At 42.5% G+C, this 16,705-nt stretch overlaps 1 protein-coding gene across 1 annotated transcript in view; it reads left to right on the top strand.

Annotated features, from left to right (window-relative positions):
- The window catches only part of LOC144699769 (multimerin-1-like), a 62,278-nt gene extending 45,962 nt beyond the window's left edge, over nucleotides 1-16,316 (top strand). The window contains exons 7-8 of the mRNA XM_078571029.1: nucleotides 8,383-8,529; nucleotides 15,825-16,316. Coding sequence (XP_078427155.1) covers nucleotides 8,383-8,529; nucleotides 15,825-16,246 — 569 coding nt within the window. The 3' untranslated portion in view covers nucleotides 16,247-16,316. The remainder of the gene's footprint in view (nucleotides 1-8,382; nucleotides 8,530-15,824) is intronic.
- The last annotated feature ends 389 nt before the right edge of the window (nucleotides 16,317-16,705 follow it).

Below are 16,705 nucleotides of genomic sequence, written 5' to 3'. Positions count from 1 at the left end.
GCATTAGTGGTCCATTGCTTTTTCAGATATTCAAAATGTAATTTGTCGGCACAGTGTCTATCTAAAAGAAGTAATAAGAGGAAATAAACATTTCTACGTGCCAAAATAAAGATGAACCTCCCTTCTCCTCCCACTGCAGGCTCAGCTGTGGCCTCAAATTTGCCAGGTGCCATCCAGCAAGCTATGGCCAATTGTCCAATTGACTCTTGCAGTTTGCTAGTATTATGATGACGAGGCCCAAGGACCAATTTAAGATGGTGCTCGGGCCTTCCCATTCTGGTGCACTTTGTTGCAATCAGGCATGGATTTGGTCACTAACAAGTTTAAGCTCCATTTTTCTCAGTTTGTTGACTTTCACTGCCTTCTCTTCCTTCTGACGTGAGAGCACTTATTCTCCAATAGGCAAACTGCCCAACATAATAGCTGAGAATAAAATTATAATTAACAAACTATCCTTTGCCAACAGAATATTTCAATCTGCGAACACCTTCATGTTGCACAACCAGTACTGTTCTCTGATCAACCCACCAGGTGGAGTGCTTGAGCAGCGTAGTAGGTCACTTTCTTGGACCAATGCTCCTTGTTGCCTCACAGATAATCATGTCAAGTTTGCTGAGACTCACCCTCTTAGTAAACCAGGATTGTGAATGTAAGTAAAGTCTGGGGCTCTGAAATCCCACAGGCCACAATTCCATCATGTACACATCTGACAGTGCCCTTCAAAGTTGATCCCATTGGCACCTGTGTCACACCTTAGGAATGTAAGAACCGAAATAGGTAATTCAGTCCCTCAAACCGGTTCCAATCTCATTCAGTTAGATCATGGCTGATCTGTATCTTAACTTTATCAGCCTGCCTTGGTTCCTGATCCCTTAATACTCTCACCCAACAAAAAATTATCAATCTCAGTTTTGACATTTTCACTTGGCCCCAACCTCAACAACATTTCGGGGTGGAGACTTCCCAATTCCCACTATCCTGATGTGTGAAGAGGTGTTTCCGGGCTCTCATTGCCTCACCAGGCTCGAATTTTAAAGGTGCGCTCTCTTGTTCTGTAACCCCCTCCACCAGAGCAAACAGCTTCTCTCTATCCACCTCATCATATACTTTAATCATTTTAGACAGCTCAATTATTACCTTTTCTACTTGAGAGAATAATCTGTCCTTATAACCTAGCCCTGGTATCATTCTGGTGAATCGGTGCTACATCTCCTTCAAGACAAACATATACTTCCTGAGGTGCAGTAGAGGGGCCAGTAGTTCATAAATAAATTTTGGGTTCATTAGGGATCCAGACGATGAAATCAAACTAGAGCTCCTTTCCTCCCCAATGCAGCCTACTCCCACTCTTGCAGTACGTTTGGCAGACTGGTACCCAAAGCTATGTTGGGTTCCTATGAGCCCAGGATGCCCCCCTTTCCTTATACTGATGCCCTTATATGGATGGGCAAAGGAAATTCCCAGTAAGACAGCGGAAATGCTTTAGGGGTGTCCAAAAAACATCCCTGACGAGCCAAACATGCCGGCCGAATCATGGGAGACCCTGATTTGTTACTGACCAAAATGGAGAAGGCACATTTGGGGAGGTACCAAACACATCAAGAGATGTTGTCGGGAAAGTGCAGATGCCAAGTTGAGGAGTCAGAGGGAGCATTCAAACCTCCAAACAGCCCACCTGCCCAACCCTTCAAGCACCGCCCGCCCCCCCATGCAGACTCAGCAGGTCGCATGTTGGACTCATCAGCCATGTCAGAACCCATCGACCCAGAGTGGAAGCAAGACAGCCTCAATCCCAAGGGGCTGCCTAAGGGAGGGAGAGGTGATGAAAACCAGGGATGTCCAGGAGGCCAGAATTACAGGAATGTAAATGTAATGGAGGGTTGTAGAATTGGAGGAGGTTGCTGAAATAGAGAGGGCAAAGCCATGGGGAGATTTGAAAACCGAGGGAAAGAAAGGGGAAATTGGAATGTTACCAGGCCCTGGCAGCAGCCAGCTGGAGTACAACTGACAGGGGGGAATGGGGGTAGGCTGTCTGCTGTATCAATGTTGCAAGGCCCAATAAAATATTTGAAGGAAAGAATGTTACCAAAGAAAATATATGATGTTGGGTGAATGCAAACAATTTTCTTTGCATGTAAATCACAACAGATGATCCTTTAAAAAGAGACTTGCCTTTATATGGTGCCTTTCTCAACTTCATGACATCCCAAAGCGCTTTACAGCCATTGACGCACTCTGGCAGCATAGTCACCGTTGTAATTTAGGAAATATGGCATCCAATTTGACACAGCAAGCTCCCATAAACAGCAATGAGATAAATGACCAGACCATCTGTTTTAATGATGTTGGTTGAAGCATAAATATTGGCCAGGACACCTGGGATAACTCCCTGCTTCTCTTTGTATAGGGCCATCTTTTACACCTTTTACATCCACCTGAGAGGGCAGATTAGTTAATGTTTCATCCAAAAGATGACATTTTTTAATGTAGGAAATATTTTCATGCAATATTTGTGTTCCCTTACTCTGGTGGGAAAAGGACTGAGGCTGCCGTAGTTTTATCAACACACAACACAGCAGTAACTTGGACCACCCACTGAACTCTCCTTTACCATGCGTGCTGTTTACCAAATGGAATCTCCCACTTGAGAAAAATTCTCACTAAGGTTGCTAGCAGGAGAAATCAACCTTAACATTATCCTTGCATTCAGACGGAGTCATCCATTTGCAGTGCAAACAGCATTAGTGTCAAACAGCGGGCAGTGCCTTTTAAGATAATTTACAGCTCAAAATTGTATTTGCTGTCAGCAAACTGATGGTGATTGAAGTACTCTCTGTGACGGAATGCCTTAATAGAAGCAATACAGGTGCACTCGCCTCCGCAATACAAAGTCCTGCTACGTGATTTCCAGGAAAAGTCTCTTTTCACCTGCTGACGTTCATAACATAGATTAGGGTGGGGGGAATTAGATGCAATTATCAGTATCGTTGGTTGAGACAATCATGGGCCGGTGTTTGTACAAGATGCAAAGAAAAGAGGCTAATGGAGTGCTAGCCTTTATATCAAAGGGACTAGAAGTCATGCTTCAGCTATACAAAGCGCTAGTTAGACCACAATTAGAGTTCTGTGAGCTGTTCTGGACGCCATACAGGAGGAAGGATAGATTGTCCTTGGAGAGGGTGCAGTGCAGGTTCATCAGCAGGATATCTGGACTCCTAGGGTTAAATTACACAAACTAGGGTTGTATTCTCTGCAATTTAGAAGATTAAGGAGTGATTTGATCAAAGTTTTCAAGATATTAAGGAAAACAATAGGGTAGATTGGGAGAAACTGTTTCTGTGAGTTGGGGAGTCTAGGGATAGGAGAACAGTCTAAAGATTAGAGCCAGACTTTTCAGGGGTGAAAGAAGAAACACTCAAAGGTTGGTAGAAGTTTGGAACTCTTTTCTGCAACTAGCAATTGATCCTAGACCAATTGTTTATTTTCAAACTGAGATTGATAGATTTTTGCTATCCAAAGATGTTAAAGTTATGTCGCGGATCAGCCCTGATCTCATTGATTGGTGGAAGAGGCTCAAGGTGCTAAATGACCTCCTCTGTTCCTGTGAAACCTAACACTTTCTGCTTCTCCTAGCTGGATGAGCCTTTGCAACTCAAAACAAATTGCTTCATTTATTTTTAAAAGAAAAGCTTTAAAAAAAGGCCATTAATTTCCATCAATGACAATAACACCTTGCATTTATATAACACCTTGAACAAAGTACCCGCAGGAATGTAATCAGGCACAAGCTGACACTAAGCCAGGGAAGGAGGTATTAGGATGGGTGGCCAGGAGCTGACTCAATGGAGTCAGTATTGAATAGAGACTTGAAGATGAGAGGCAGAGAGGCTTAAGGAGGCAATTTCAGAGCATGGAGCCTAGGCCGATAAAGACCTGAGACCGTGAAAGGCACTGTATGAGCACAAGGCCTTTTTAGTTCAAACAATTTCGAGCTATTGGTTTCAGATCCCATTTTACCATTCACGATGCCCATCAAAGTCAAAATTGACACTATTTGCATGGATTCTTGTGACCAAGCATGGAATCAATGGAATGATAATTGGGCGTGTTCTCCAAAAACCGCGCGATCTCCTCTACCAGATTACCGCCCGGGCAGCAAAGATAGAAAATCTATCCCACTGAGCTTTCATTTTTTTTCCTTCTGCCTGACAGCTCTGTTTGAAAACATTTTTCTTGGGGGATGGGGGAGGAAAAAAAAAGTACTTACCTGCTCTCAGTTCTCCCGGCGGGATAGATTGTCTGTCATACATCTGCCTTGAAATCACAGTCACAGTGTTGTTTGAAGCTAGAATTACAATGTTACTGTGTGAAGTTTGTAAAGGACTGACCTTGCTTTGAAACCAGATGTTAGCACACCGATCCATCACAAGAGAGTTACTAAAGAACTTCTGCATTTTGCAGCTGCCCTAATATTACATCCATGTCAGATTTTATTCTAATTGTGATAACAAATTGTGTCACCTGCAACCCTCTCAAAAAGAAAGACAGCAGTGATATAAATAGCCTCATTACAATGCACTCAGTATTGATCATATATGCAACTAGTACTGATCTGTATAGCAGAAACACAAATCTTCTGGTGCTAGTTTGTTTCCAGGAGTCAGGATCATTTCTGGGTCCCAACCTTGCACAGGTTTGATGTTCACACTCCAGCTTGATCTTCTAGGATGCAGGCTCATAATTGGCTTCCTCCGCATTCTACTTTCAATTAAGTATGGAAGGGAGGTTGTTAAGCTTTTGTCTCTCCTGTCCTCTAAGGGTGCAGTGTCTTCAGAGAAGGAAGACAAATTGCCAGAGAAGATAGCAGTGCATTTGTTAATGATAGTACTTTAGGCAGGAACAATATCATGCAAAACAGCAATAGCATTCTCAAAGAAGTCAACCTACATCTCTGTCCTTTTGTCAGCTGTGGTAGTGCTCTTGCCCCTGAGTCAGAAGGTCGTGGGTTCGAGTCCCACTCCATGACTTGAGCTGTAAAATCAAGGTTGACTCTTCAGTCCAGTACTGAGGAGGTGATGCACTTTGAGGTGCCATTTTTCAAATAAGACATTAAATTGAGGTCCTGTCTGCCCTCTCAGGTGGATTTAAAGATCCCATGGCACTATTTTGAAGAGGAGTAGGGGACTTATCCCTGGTGTCCTGGCCAATATTTATCCCTGAATCAAATTCACATAAACCGATTATCTGGTTACAATTGCATTGCTTTTAGTGAGAGCTTGCTGCTTATAAATTGGCTGCCCCAATTCTTCCAGTACATTAGTGACTGCACTTCAAAAGTACTTCATTGGTTGTAAAGCACTTTGGGATGTGCTGAGGTCATGAGAGGTGCTACATAAATGTAAGTCTTTTCTTTCTACTTCTGTGCTGTTGATTCATATGGAAATCTATGTAGTTCCTATAGCACGGCTAATAAAGATAGAATTCCAACAAAAGGACAATAAACAGGAAAAAAGAGAGAGTTTGGAGAAGGGTGTAATGATGTGATCACATGGGGAGGTACTGGGGTGGGTTTAAAGGAATAGAAGAGATGTGGCAAGGTAGGAAGATTTAGGAGGGGAATTCCAATATCCATAATGGCTGAAGGTTCTGTCATCAATAATGCCTCAGAGGAATATAGAGCCGGAGAAAGTTTCAGAAGCAGAACAGATGAGGCCATGGAGGAGTTTGTAAACAGGAACAAGAATATCACATAGAATTACATAAGAATCCACAGCACAAAAGCAGGCCATTTGACCCAACTGAGCTGTGCAGTTATTACACTCCACACATCACTCCTCCCACTTTGATTGCCTCTTGAACCAGGCATCTATATCCATCGATCGGGTAGGCTGTGGCATAATGGTATTGTCACTGGACTGTTAGTCCAGAGACCCAGGCTAATGCCCCAGAACCCAGGTTTGAATCCTACCACAGCAGATGGTGAAAATTGAATTCAATAAAAATTCGGAATGCCAATTGTCATTTAAAAATACCATCTGGTTCATTAATACCCTTTAGGGAAGGAAATCTGCCATTCTTACTGGGTCTGGCCTACGTGTGACCCCAGACCAACAGCAACGTGGTTGACTCTTAACTACCCTCTGAACAAGGACAATTAGGGATGAGCAATAAATCCTGGCCTAGCCAGTGATGCCCACATCCCATGAACGAATAAAAAAGATTAAGTGGCTTCTCAAAAATTCAGTGAAGAGTAGAAGGTCAAGGACAGATGATGGAATCGTCTTGGAAGTATATGTGCAGAGTTACCAAAAATTCATTCTTGGAATGTGGACATTGTTTGCAAAGTTGGAATTCATGATGCATCCTTAGCTGTCCTTAGAACGTCTTTTTAAACCACTAGTGGTTTCATACAACCCTGTGGCTTGTTAGGAAAGCCAGTAAAACTTGCGAAATTGCTGGTACTGGTCTGTAGACCTTAAAATGGAACTCCAGTTCAGACCAGTACTACTTATTTCCAAGTTTTCCTGGTTTTTCCTTCACTTCAAAGGGCCATTAAGACTCAAACACAATAGCGTGGAACTTGATATTTCACTAAACGGGTGCGCACAAATGTCGGAAGTGCGCCCATCGACAATTGTGAAGGCAACCAAGCGCCCATTAACGGCGCAATTGTCTGATTTTTCTTACGGTTGGCGGATGGGCGAATCAACCAGGCGGACTTTGCATTTTTCATCAAACCTCATGCAAGGGTGGGATGAGGTTTCCTGTATTAAAAAAAATTAAAAATCTGTGGACAGCATTTTTAGCACCTATATGTTCAGATGACTGCTTGTAATGCTTGGACATTTTTTTTCCTGATTTTCAAAAGCTTATTTCATGGTTCTCGGGACTGCAGCTCTCTGCCCTCAGGGAGCTTTGTCTCAGTTTTTGCCCGCACCCGCGGAAACATCATCTTGCACCCCCCCCCCTCCTCCCGTCTTCATCCAGGCAGCATTGAGAATTTCAGCACGCGCTTCACTCTGGCTGGCTGTTAATTGGCCAGCCAGAGTGAAATCGCAATCAGGGGCCGATCGCAGTCAGCAGTCCGTTTCCCAACCACTCCCGGGCCCACCAATCGCGCCTACCCAACGAGCTGAAAATTCAGGCCCAGGTTTAATTTTTTAAAAACTGAAATTCAGGTTTCCAAACATAAGCAAAATACTTTTACCCATTTGTTCTTGGGATGAAGCCTCACTGGAAAGGCCAGATTTTTTTTCTCCTCCCTTATCGCCTTTGTGAAGGTGGAGGTGAGTTGCCTTCTTGAATCACTGCAGCCCATGTGATGTAGGTACACCCAAGGTGCGTTCTTCTCTCACGGTTTGATGCACCATTTCAGGGGTCAGGTAAAGGTCAACCGTATTTCTGTGGCTCTGGAGTCACTCGGCAACAGATTTTCCACCATAAAGGTCACTTTGAACAGGCCAGTTTTGTTACAACGGGCAGGGTGGAAACCACACTGAAGCAATTTGAACAGCAAGCAAAGGTCGATGTGACTGTGGAGTTGGGTGGCATTAAAGCTTGAGAAACCTGCAACTAAAGTGTTCAACAAAACAACAACAATTTATATTTATATGGCACCATTAATGTAGAAAAGCGTCCCAAGGCACTTCACAATTCAGACAGGTGGTCAAAATCATGATCAAAGGCTTAAGGTTTTAAGCAGTGTGTTAAAGGAAGAAAAAAGGCTAGGTAAAGCGGTGAAGAGATTTTGGAAGGGAATTCAAGAGCTTATGGCCTAGGTGATGAAAATTGAGGATATGGAAGAGTTGGAGAAGCACAGGGATCACAGGAATTGGTAGGACTGGAGGAGGTTACAGAGGGAGGGAGGAGCCAGGGTGGCTATAGCGGAATTTGAAAACAAGCATCAGAATTTTGAAACGTTGAATCTACAAGGATGAACTTGAAATAAACTTTTTCACAAAATGTGCCAATGGCTGCACCGTGCTATTCTATTGGCTAATACTTCCCACAAGGCCCAAAACCAGGGAACCTGGTAACAGTAGTTTTGGGGTGATAATCGACAGTCAATTTGAATACAAATGTTGAAAATTGGAAAGTTCAGAATCAGCAATGTCAATGTTACTAATTGTGCATTAGGAATAAATTGAATACAGGTCGAGCACCTCCAATTTGGTAACCCAAAAACCAGCAGTGTTCAAAGACTGGACATTTTTAGAAATCTTTACTGATTGAGCCATTGCATTGATGGCTGCTTAAGAGGGCAAGGACAGTGGCACCAATAAAAGTGGCTGAAAGTTTTCAAAATTTCTTTGTGTAAATGTAAAGTGAGAACTGTCAAATTCTAAACTATATTATAATGACTCTTGCCATCTATATTTTCAGTGGACTCTGTCAGCTGTAACAGTAGCCCATGCCAGAATGGTGGTACATGTATAAACCAAAGAAAAGGCTTTGTGTGCGCCTGTCGTCCCCCGTTTGGTGGTCCCAGCTGTGACATAAAGCTATTGGATGAAAATGCCTTGAAGACAGGTGAGGTTCTTCGATTTTCCATTTATACGATACAGCAGAATAGACAAGGCCTGGCCCCTGGAGAAAGCAACAAGGGTTTCGCTTTAGCCAATGGGTTTTCCAGTTGAATGGACCAAAATGAACTGCTTTTTTTCCAGTTGTGCTATGGGCTGCTGCACCAAGAGAATAACTCGATACCCATTAATAAGATGTCAACAAGTGTGTGGTTTCAAACAAGCTAACTATTCCAATACAAGGCACTGTAGCACAGTCAAAGCTTGAAGCATTTCGAACTGATTACATCACATTGGAAGTAGCCCAGGCAGGGATTGATTCTGTTTGTAAAACATACCTTAAATTTTAGACAACATTTTTCCATTTTATTAATTCAGCATTTTGTTCACATCCTGAAGCAAATTATTCAAGATACAGGTACAGTACCCAAATTCGGCACCCTCGGGGCTGAGACCCTGCCAGATTTCAGATTTTCCCAGCGTGTCATTCAAATTAACTCTTTCTGTTATCATGCAATAGGTTCGCACATGGAGTTCAATGTATCAGCTTTTCATCCACTTCTCACGCAATGTCGATCTTTAGTTGGCAGTTTGTGTCTTGCTTTTTACATTTTGACGGCGTGTAGCCAATCAGGATCAGAGAGAGTAAGCAACAATTGACTCCTCGTGCTCTAAGTTAAAACAAACCCAGAGCGTGGCTCAACCTGTACAGTGCCTGACCAGCGCCATTTCAAAAATTTCCGGTTACTCAAATTGCTTGACTCAAATTGATTTATTGTTTTCTTTATGGACATTCATCTGGGCAAGCATTTTTCAAGCAGACTAAACCCAGTGTGCAATGGCTCAATCAGTAAAGATCTCTAAAAATGTCCAGTGTTTGAACACTGCCGGTTTTCGGGTAACCGAATTGGAGGTGCTCGACCCTGTATTCAATTTATTCCTAATGCACAATTAGTAACATTGACATTGCTGATTCTGAACTTTCCAATTTTCAACATTTGTATTCAAATTTGGATTCTCTCCTCCCACATCCTCCCCAACCCTTCCAAAAAGAAACATTCAGTGATTAGCATTTAAATTCCATAAATATATGCAAAACCAGAACTGAGAAAAGCTAATGAACTTTGCTGGACAAACAGACAAAAGAGTCATCTTGATCTAATGCAGTGCGACTGAGTTAAGGATGGCAGGTTGACTTCCTCTAAAAGACATTAGTGAACTGATTGGGTTTTTCAAGCTCACCCCTTCATCAGTTTTTTAAACCAAATTGAAATTCTCATAACACAGTAGTATTTGGCTTCAAATTCTCTGAGGTCTAACAACTCCCTCTTGACTTTTTTTTTCATTCATTCACAGGATGTGGGCTTTGCTGGCTAGGGCAGCATACATTGCCATCCCTAACTGCCCTTGAGAAGGTGGTGGTGAGCTGCCTTCTGGAACCGCCACAGTCCCTGTGGTATAGGTACGCCCACATTGCTATTAGGGAGGGAGTTCCAGGATTTTGACCCAGCGACAGTGAAGGAACAGCGATATATTTCCAAGTCAGGATGCTGAGTGGCTTGGAGGGGAACTTGCAGATGGTGGTTTTCCCATTTATCTGCTGCTCTTGTTCTTCTAGATGGTAGCTGTCATGGGTTTGGAAGGTGATGTCTAAGGAGCCTTGGTGAATTTCTACAGTATATCCTGTAGATGGTACACACTGCTGTTACTGTGTGTTGGTGGTGAAGGGAGTGAATGGTCATGGATGGGGTGCCAATCAAGTGGGCTGCTTTGTCCTGGATAGTGTCAAGCTTCTGTAGTGTTGTTCGAGCTGCACTCACCCAGGCAAGGGGAGAGTATTCCCTCACACTCTGACCTGTGCATTGTAGATTGTGGACAGGCTTTGGGGTGTCAGGATGTGAGTTACTCATCGTGGGATTCCTAGCTTCTGACCTGCTCTTGTAGCCACAGTATTTATATGGCTAGCCAGTTCAATTTCTGGTCAATGGTAACCCCCAGGATGTTGATAGTGGGAGATTCAGCAATGGTAGTGTCATTGGATGTCAAGGGGCAATGGTTAGATTTTCTCTTGTTGGAGGTGGTCATTGCCTGGCACTTGTGTGGCACAAATGTTACTTGCTACTTGTCAGCCTAAGCCTGGATGTTGTCCAGGTCTTGCTGCATTTGCACATGGACTGCTTCAGTGTTTGAGGAGTCATGAATGGTGCTGAACATTGTGCAATCATCAGCAAACATCCCCATTTCTGACCTTCGATGGAAGGCAGGTCATAGATGAAGCAGCTGAAGATGGTTGGGCCTAGGACACCACCCTGAGGAACTCCTGCAGTGATGTCCCCCATCATCAACATCCTGGCTGTCAGTCACCATTGACTAGAAACCTAACTGGACCAGCCATATAAATACTGTGGCTACAAGAGTAGATCAGAGGCTGATAATTCTATGGCAAGGAAATAGCCTTCTGACCACCACCAATCCAACACCCAAAACACCCCCCTGCCCCCCCAAAGCCTTAACACAAGACATAAGTCCGGAGTGTGATGGAGTATCTCCACTTGCCTGGACGAGCACAGCTGCTAAAACATTCAAGAAGCTTGACACAAACCAGAACAAAACAGCCTGCTTGATTGCCAACCCACCTACCTTATCTCAATCATTCACTTCCTCCACCATCAGCACACTTTGCAGTGTGTGCCATCTACAAGATGTGCTGCAACAACTCACCAATGCTTCTTTGACAGCACCTTAAAAATCCATGACCCCTACCACCGAGAAGGACACGGGGAGCAGGCGCATGGGAACACCACCACTCACAAGTTACCCTTCAAGTCACACAGCACTTTGACTTAGAAGTGTATCGTTGTTCCTTCATCAGCGCTGGGTCAAAATCCTGGAATTCCCTCCCTAACATCAGGGTGGGTATACTTACACCGCGCGGACTGCAGCGGTTCATAAAAATGGCATCACCTTCTTAAGGGCAATTAGGAATTGGCAATAAATGCTGACATTGCCAACGATGGCCACATTCCATGAATAAGTAAAACTAAATCCATGCTGACACTTTAGTGAAGTGCTGAGAGAGTGCTGCACTGTCACAAGTGCTGCCTTTTAAAAGAGATGTAAAAGATCCCATGGTGTTATTTAAAGAAGAGCATTGTCCTGGTCAACATTTATCCCTCAACCATCATCACTAAAACAGATTAGCTGGTCCTTTATCTGATTATTGGTAAAAGGATTTTGCTTATGTGTTTACCCGAATTACAACAACTACACTTTAAAAATACTTACATGGCTGTGAATATTTCCCCAAATGCAGGTTGTTTTGTTTTGGTGAAGGACTTTTGAACATACTAAGGATGTGAAAGACACTACATAAATAAAAGTCCTTCCTTTCTTTGTATAATTAATGCATCTGTATCACATCTTGCTCTAATATTTTAATGGCACCATTAATGCAACTGTTTTTTAAAAGTTTAAGACCTCCAATAAAATGGCAAAGGGATGACTTGGTTCTGTGAGTACCGAAAATTGTATGATAACATAACAGACTGTAATTGCTATCCTTACGTTGCCAGCTACACTTTGGATTAACAGCTTCTTATACTCGTGGGTAAAAAATCATTTTAGGTGCATGCAGTTGCAAATCTAAATCACCAAGGAAATTATGGTCCCATCTGAGTCAGTGGTATCTGAAAAATAATGAGAGTGATTGCAACTGGGGACACATTAACTGCCTATCCCTTCCAAAGAAAATCAGGATAATGGAATTCTGGATTCTAAGCCGGTCAGAAAATTGAGCACTGAAACATAAGTTGTAGCCAATGACAGGAGGACAGAGAAATATGATGATATAGTGATCCTAATAATGTGACATTGTATATGCATAGAACAGATATTATACAATGACTTAGTCTGTCGCTTGCACAACACCCTGGGGTAGTGTGGGGGAGAGTGGGGAAGAGGAGAAATTAATCTTTGTTGCACCTGTTTCCTGGAAAAAGTTTAAGTAACAATTTAAGGGCAATGCCTTGCAGTCCAAGACATGTTTGATGATCCTTTAGTGTCCTGCCAGCTGCCTAAAACAAGCTCCTTATAAATGTAAATAAAGGTCTAACACCATTTCTAAGATCTCCCTCTACTACGTTTTATGTCCTCAGGAATCTTCAGCGATTGCTGTGGCTAAACAGTGGGCAGTGACCCAAAAACAGGTTTTTTTTTTAAAGAGTTTGAGGTTGAGCTGGGAGAGCTCCTGTCGGTTCTGCAGCAGCCCTGAGGGACACAGCCAGCTCATAATCATCTGGTCCCCCCCATTGTCCTCCTCATCCATGGACTTAAATGTCCAATTTATTGAAATGAGATCTGAAGTTCAATTTCAGGTGAGGCATAGACTTCCCACTTGGGACACGAACTGTTCTAACTCAGGTAGCCAGACAGTGAAGGATGAAACTGGAGTCTAGTCTTTACACACTTACAAGCCTTTATTTAGAGATACAGACATTGCATATCGTCCACCTCCAATCCAAAATCCAGAGCTTCAGTCTGCTTCTATAAATATTAGCACATGTGAACACCCATTTAATGTCAGTTACCTGAATACAATTAATCACCCAATTCATTAACACGCACCATTGGCTCTGCACCCGAAAATGGGCCCTAACCAATTTCTTCCTCCAGTTTCACTTTTAATTATGGGAGTCCCAAATCCAAATTACTTATTATGGACTGGATTCATAGAATCATTGAATTATTACAGCACAGAAGGAAGCCATTCAACCTGTCAAGTTCATGTTGCCCCTTTGCAAGAGGAACACCAATCTGTTCCCCTAACTATAGAATCTTCTTCTTCAGTTCTCTGCCTGAAGGCATGTCCTTGGCGATTATTCATCAAACGGTGCAAATTAGCATGATTTTTTACGATGGGTGGGGAGAGAAGGCAGGTCCCTGAGTCTACCTCAGCCAGGAAGGGGCTCAAACACCATGCTGTTGGCATTAATCTGATACCCATGCTAGCCATCTATGCTAGTTGGCTCCTCAACTATAGAATCTCCTACCACTATTGTTTTTCCAAATCTTCCTCCACACCCCACCACCCTGCTAGAACAGCTGAGCAGTCCATATTGCATTAACTTGGCTCTGGCTGCATTTCCTGGAGGAACTGTCTCCTCACAAGTATTCAGACTGAAATCTTTCTATGTTTTCCCAAATTGCTCCATTGCATATGTATTTTAAATCAGAATATATACACCAAAAATGATTCAATGAGCCTACATCTCAACATTTCAAGATAACCACCTGCCATTCAGATTTGAAGAAATAGGACTTGTTGAAAATTTGGGTGGTATGGATACTTAATGATAGTACTCAATTAAACTATGAAGTGAATCTAAGCCCAGCATTGCTCAGGACCAAACTTCTCAAATGATACAAAGGCTTCTTCAAATTGTTAGAAGAAATTTGTTGGTTGGGCTTAGGATATTAGCTCAGAGTTGCTCACAGCAGTGATCCATTTATTTCTTGGCAGTCAGTGACCTTTCAGAAACCTCATATAAGGAAAAAAGCATGTGTATTTGTAGACTGTTTTTACAGCCCTCAACATCTTAAAGCACTTTACTTCTGGAGTGTAGCCACTTTGATGTAAGCAAACATTGCAGCTAATTTACAGACTGAAGTCCCACAAACAATAAATGAGATAAATGATGAATTTATCAGCTATTGATGGTAATGATTAAGGGGTGAGTGATTTTCAGGTTACTGGGAGAAATTCCTGGTTTTCAAACAGTGCCATGGGATCCTTTATGTTTCCCTGAGCAGGCACAGAGGGCTTTAATTTAACATCTCATTTGAAAGGAGGCACTTCCAACAATGTGGCAATCCTTCAGTACACTACTAAAGTGTCAACACAGATTATACACTTACATCTTGGAGTGGCGCTTGGACTCAGCCTTCTGAGCTGGAAGCCAGAATTCTGTCAGGAGCCGAACCAAAGTTTTACCCTCCGTTCTTACACTTCTAAACAAAGTGAAGCTTATTTGGGGTAACTTGGCAGTAATCGTGGAACCTGCTTTGTGTTAGTTTTTGCAATAGCATCACTTCAAACATTTGTCAAAAGAATCAAAGTGAAATCATTTCACTTTAACTTGGTCAACAGGGAGACCACTCTTGACGCGGTTTCCTACTAGTTCCTTTGGCCAAGCGAGATTATACATGGGGTTTGTGCAGAGCAGGCTGAAGCTGCACCAACCTAGGAATCAGACCATGTTCCAAAGCATACATTTGGGTCCAATGTGTAAAAAAAGTTAAATCCGGATTGCTTGCCCCTTTAAAACTGAAGTCACAAGAAGGAGCAAAATGAGCTTCTGCTCAAGCAATTTGCCATTTTACACATATAGCAAAGTTTCCCTCATGATGGTGAGTGGCTGAGGTCAAAGGTTTTTGCCTGTTACTTGAAATTTAGATCTTCTTCTTCCCAACCCAGTGGCAGGGAGTTGCTGCTCACTGCGATTAAGTTACCATTTAACCCTGGTACCTCTGCCTTAAATTTGACTTTAGAATTAGAGGACGCTCTAGTTGCTGCAGTCAAAAAACTTAGATCGAGTTTACAGCAGACCATTCTGCCCAATTAATCCGTGACGATGTTTATCCACCGCATGAGCTTCCTCTCACCTCTCTTGATCTAACTCCATCAGCATACCCTTCTACTCCCTTCACCCTCATGTCTTTATCAAGTTTCCCCTGAAATGCATCCATTCTATTCATTGTAACTATTCCATATGATAGCAAGCTCTGCATTGGTGGTGTAGTGGTGTTGTCACTAGACTAGTAATCAAGAGGGCAGGGGTCTCTGGGGACCTGGGTTTGAATCCCACCATGGCAGATGATGGAAATTGAATCTAATAAAACTCAAATGATGACCATAAAATCATTGTTGATTGTCATAACAAACCCATCTGGTTCACTAATTTCCTTCAGGGAGAGAAGGGTAATCTGCCATCCCTACCTGGTCTGGCCTACGTATGACTCCAGATCCACAGCAATGTGGTTGATTCTCAAACAGCATTTAAGAAGGTCCTAGCCAGTGATGACACATGCTGTGAATGAATAAAAAAATTCTAACCTGGGTAAAGAAGTTCCTCCTGAATTCTCTATTGATTTATTGCTGACTATCATAGCTGTGAAGAATGCTTACACATTGCAGCAGTTTAATGTTACAATAACGATGGATAGTGAAAGCATTTAATACCTCAAGGACAGTCTCTTCGTTGTTATCAAATCATTCACCTGACTTTCCTTTGAATTCTTTGTTAGATTTCTCGAGAGGATCTTACAGATACGCCCCAATGGTGACATTCTTCGTAGCACACACTTACGAGATGAAAAGTGCTGGTGCAATCAAATTTAACCATCTCTATGTCAATTATGGTGCTTCCTACGCACCCGGAAGTGGGAAGTTTTTGATTCCTTACCTTGGCGTTTATGTTTTTGAATACACCATTGAGTCTTCCAGCCCACGCTTGTCTGGATACCTGGTGGTTGATGGAGTGGATAAGCTCGCCTTTCAGTCTGAAGATACCGACAGTGGAGTCTCTGGCAGCAGAGCTGTGACAGGTGATGCAATGCTGGAACTAAACTACGGGCAAAACGTTTGGTTAAGATTGGCATCAGGCTTAATTCCAGCAAAGTTTCCACCCGTGACAACATTCGGTGGCTATCTATTGTATCGCACATAAGAGAAAGCAATAGCACATATATATGATATATAAACTGCTAGAAAACAATAAAGCATGTTTTACTGCTGAATTACTAAAGTGAGACGCTTGACATTGTAGAGGAGAATTCAAATCTATTGGTATTATTCAATGTTCATTTTTCTTCCTTTGCATTCTCCTGAGCAAGAATTACTGAAGTCAGACACTAAACAGCAGTAATTAGCACTGCAGTATTCCACCAGTCTCCCCAATCTTTAGAAGCTGGTGCCAACATTTTGTTTTACTTTCCTGTTCTGTGAACTTATGTAAAAGTTAACTGTTTAAAAAAAAACTCAATGAAATCATGGCAAAAGAAAGCACTATTCAACACTGATGTAGCATCATAAAATCTCTTATGCACACATAAATGTCAAAATTCCTGGAGAAGAATATTGTGACTCTGGAATTCCAAAACTGGCGGCTGTGTCTGTTCTAGACTTG

Source organism: Cetorhinus maximus, chromosome 1 (genome assembly GCF_964194155.1).
Source record: "Cetorhinus maximus chromosome 1, sCetMax3.hap1.1, whole genome shotgun sequence".
In the NCBI taxonomy this organism is placed as follows: Eukaryota; Metazoa; Chordata; class Chondrichthyes; order Lamniformes; family Cetorhinidae; genus Cetorhinus; species Cetorhinus maximus.
This window is presented reverse-complemented; position numbering and strand designations above follow the sequence as displayed.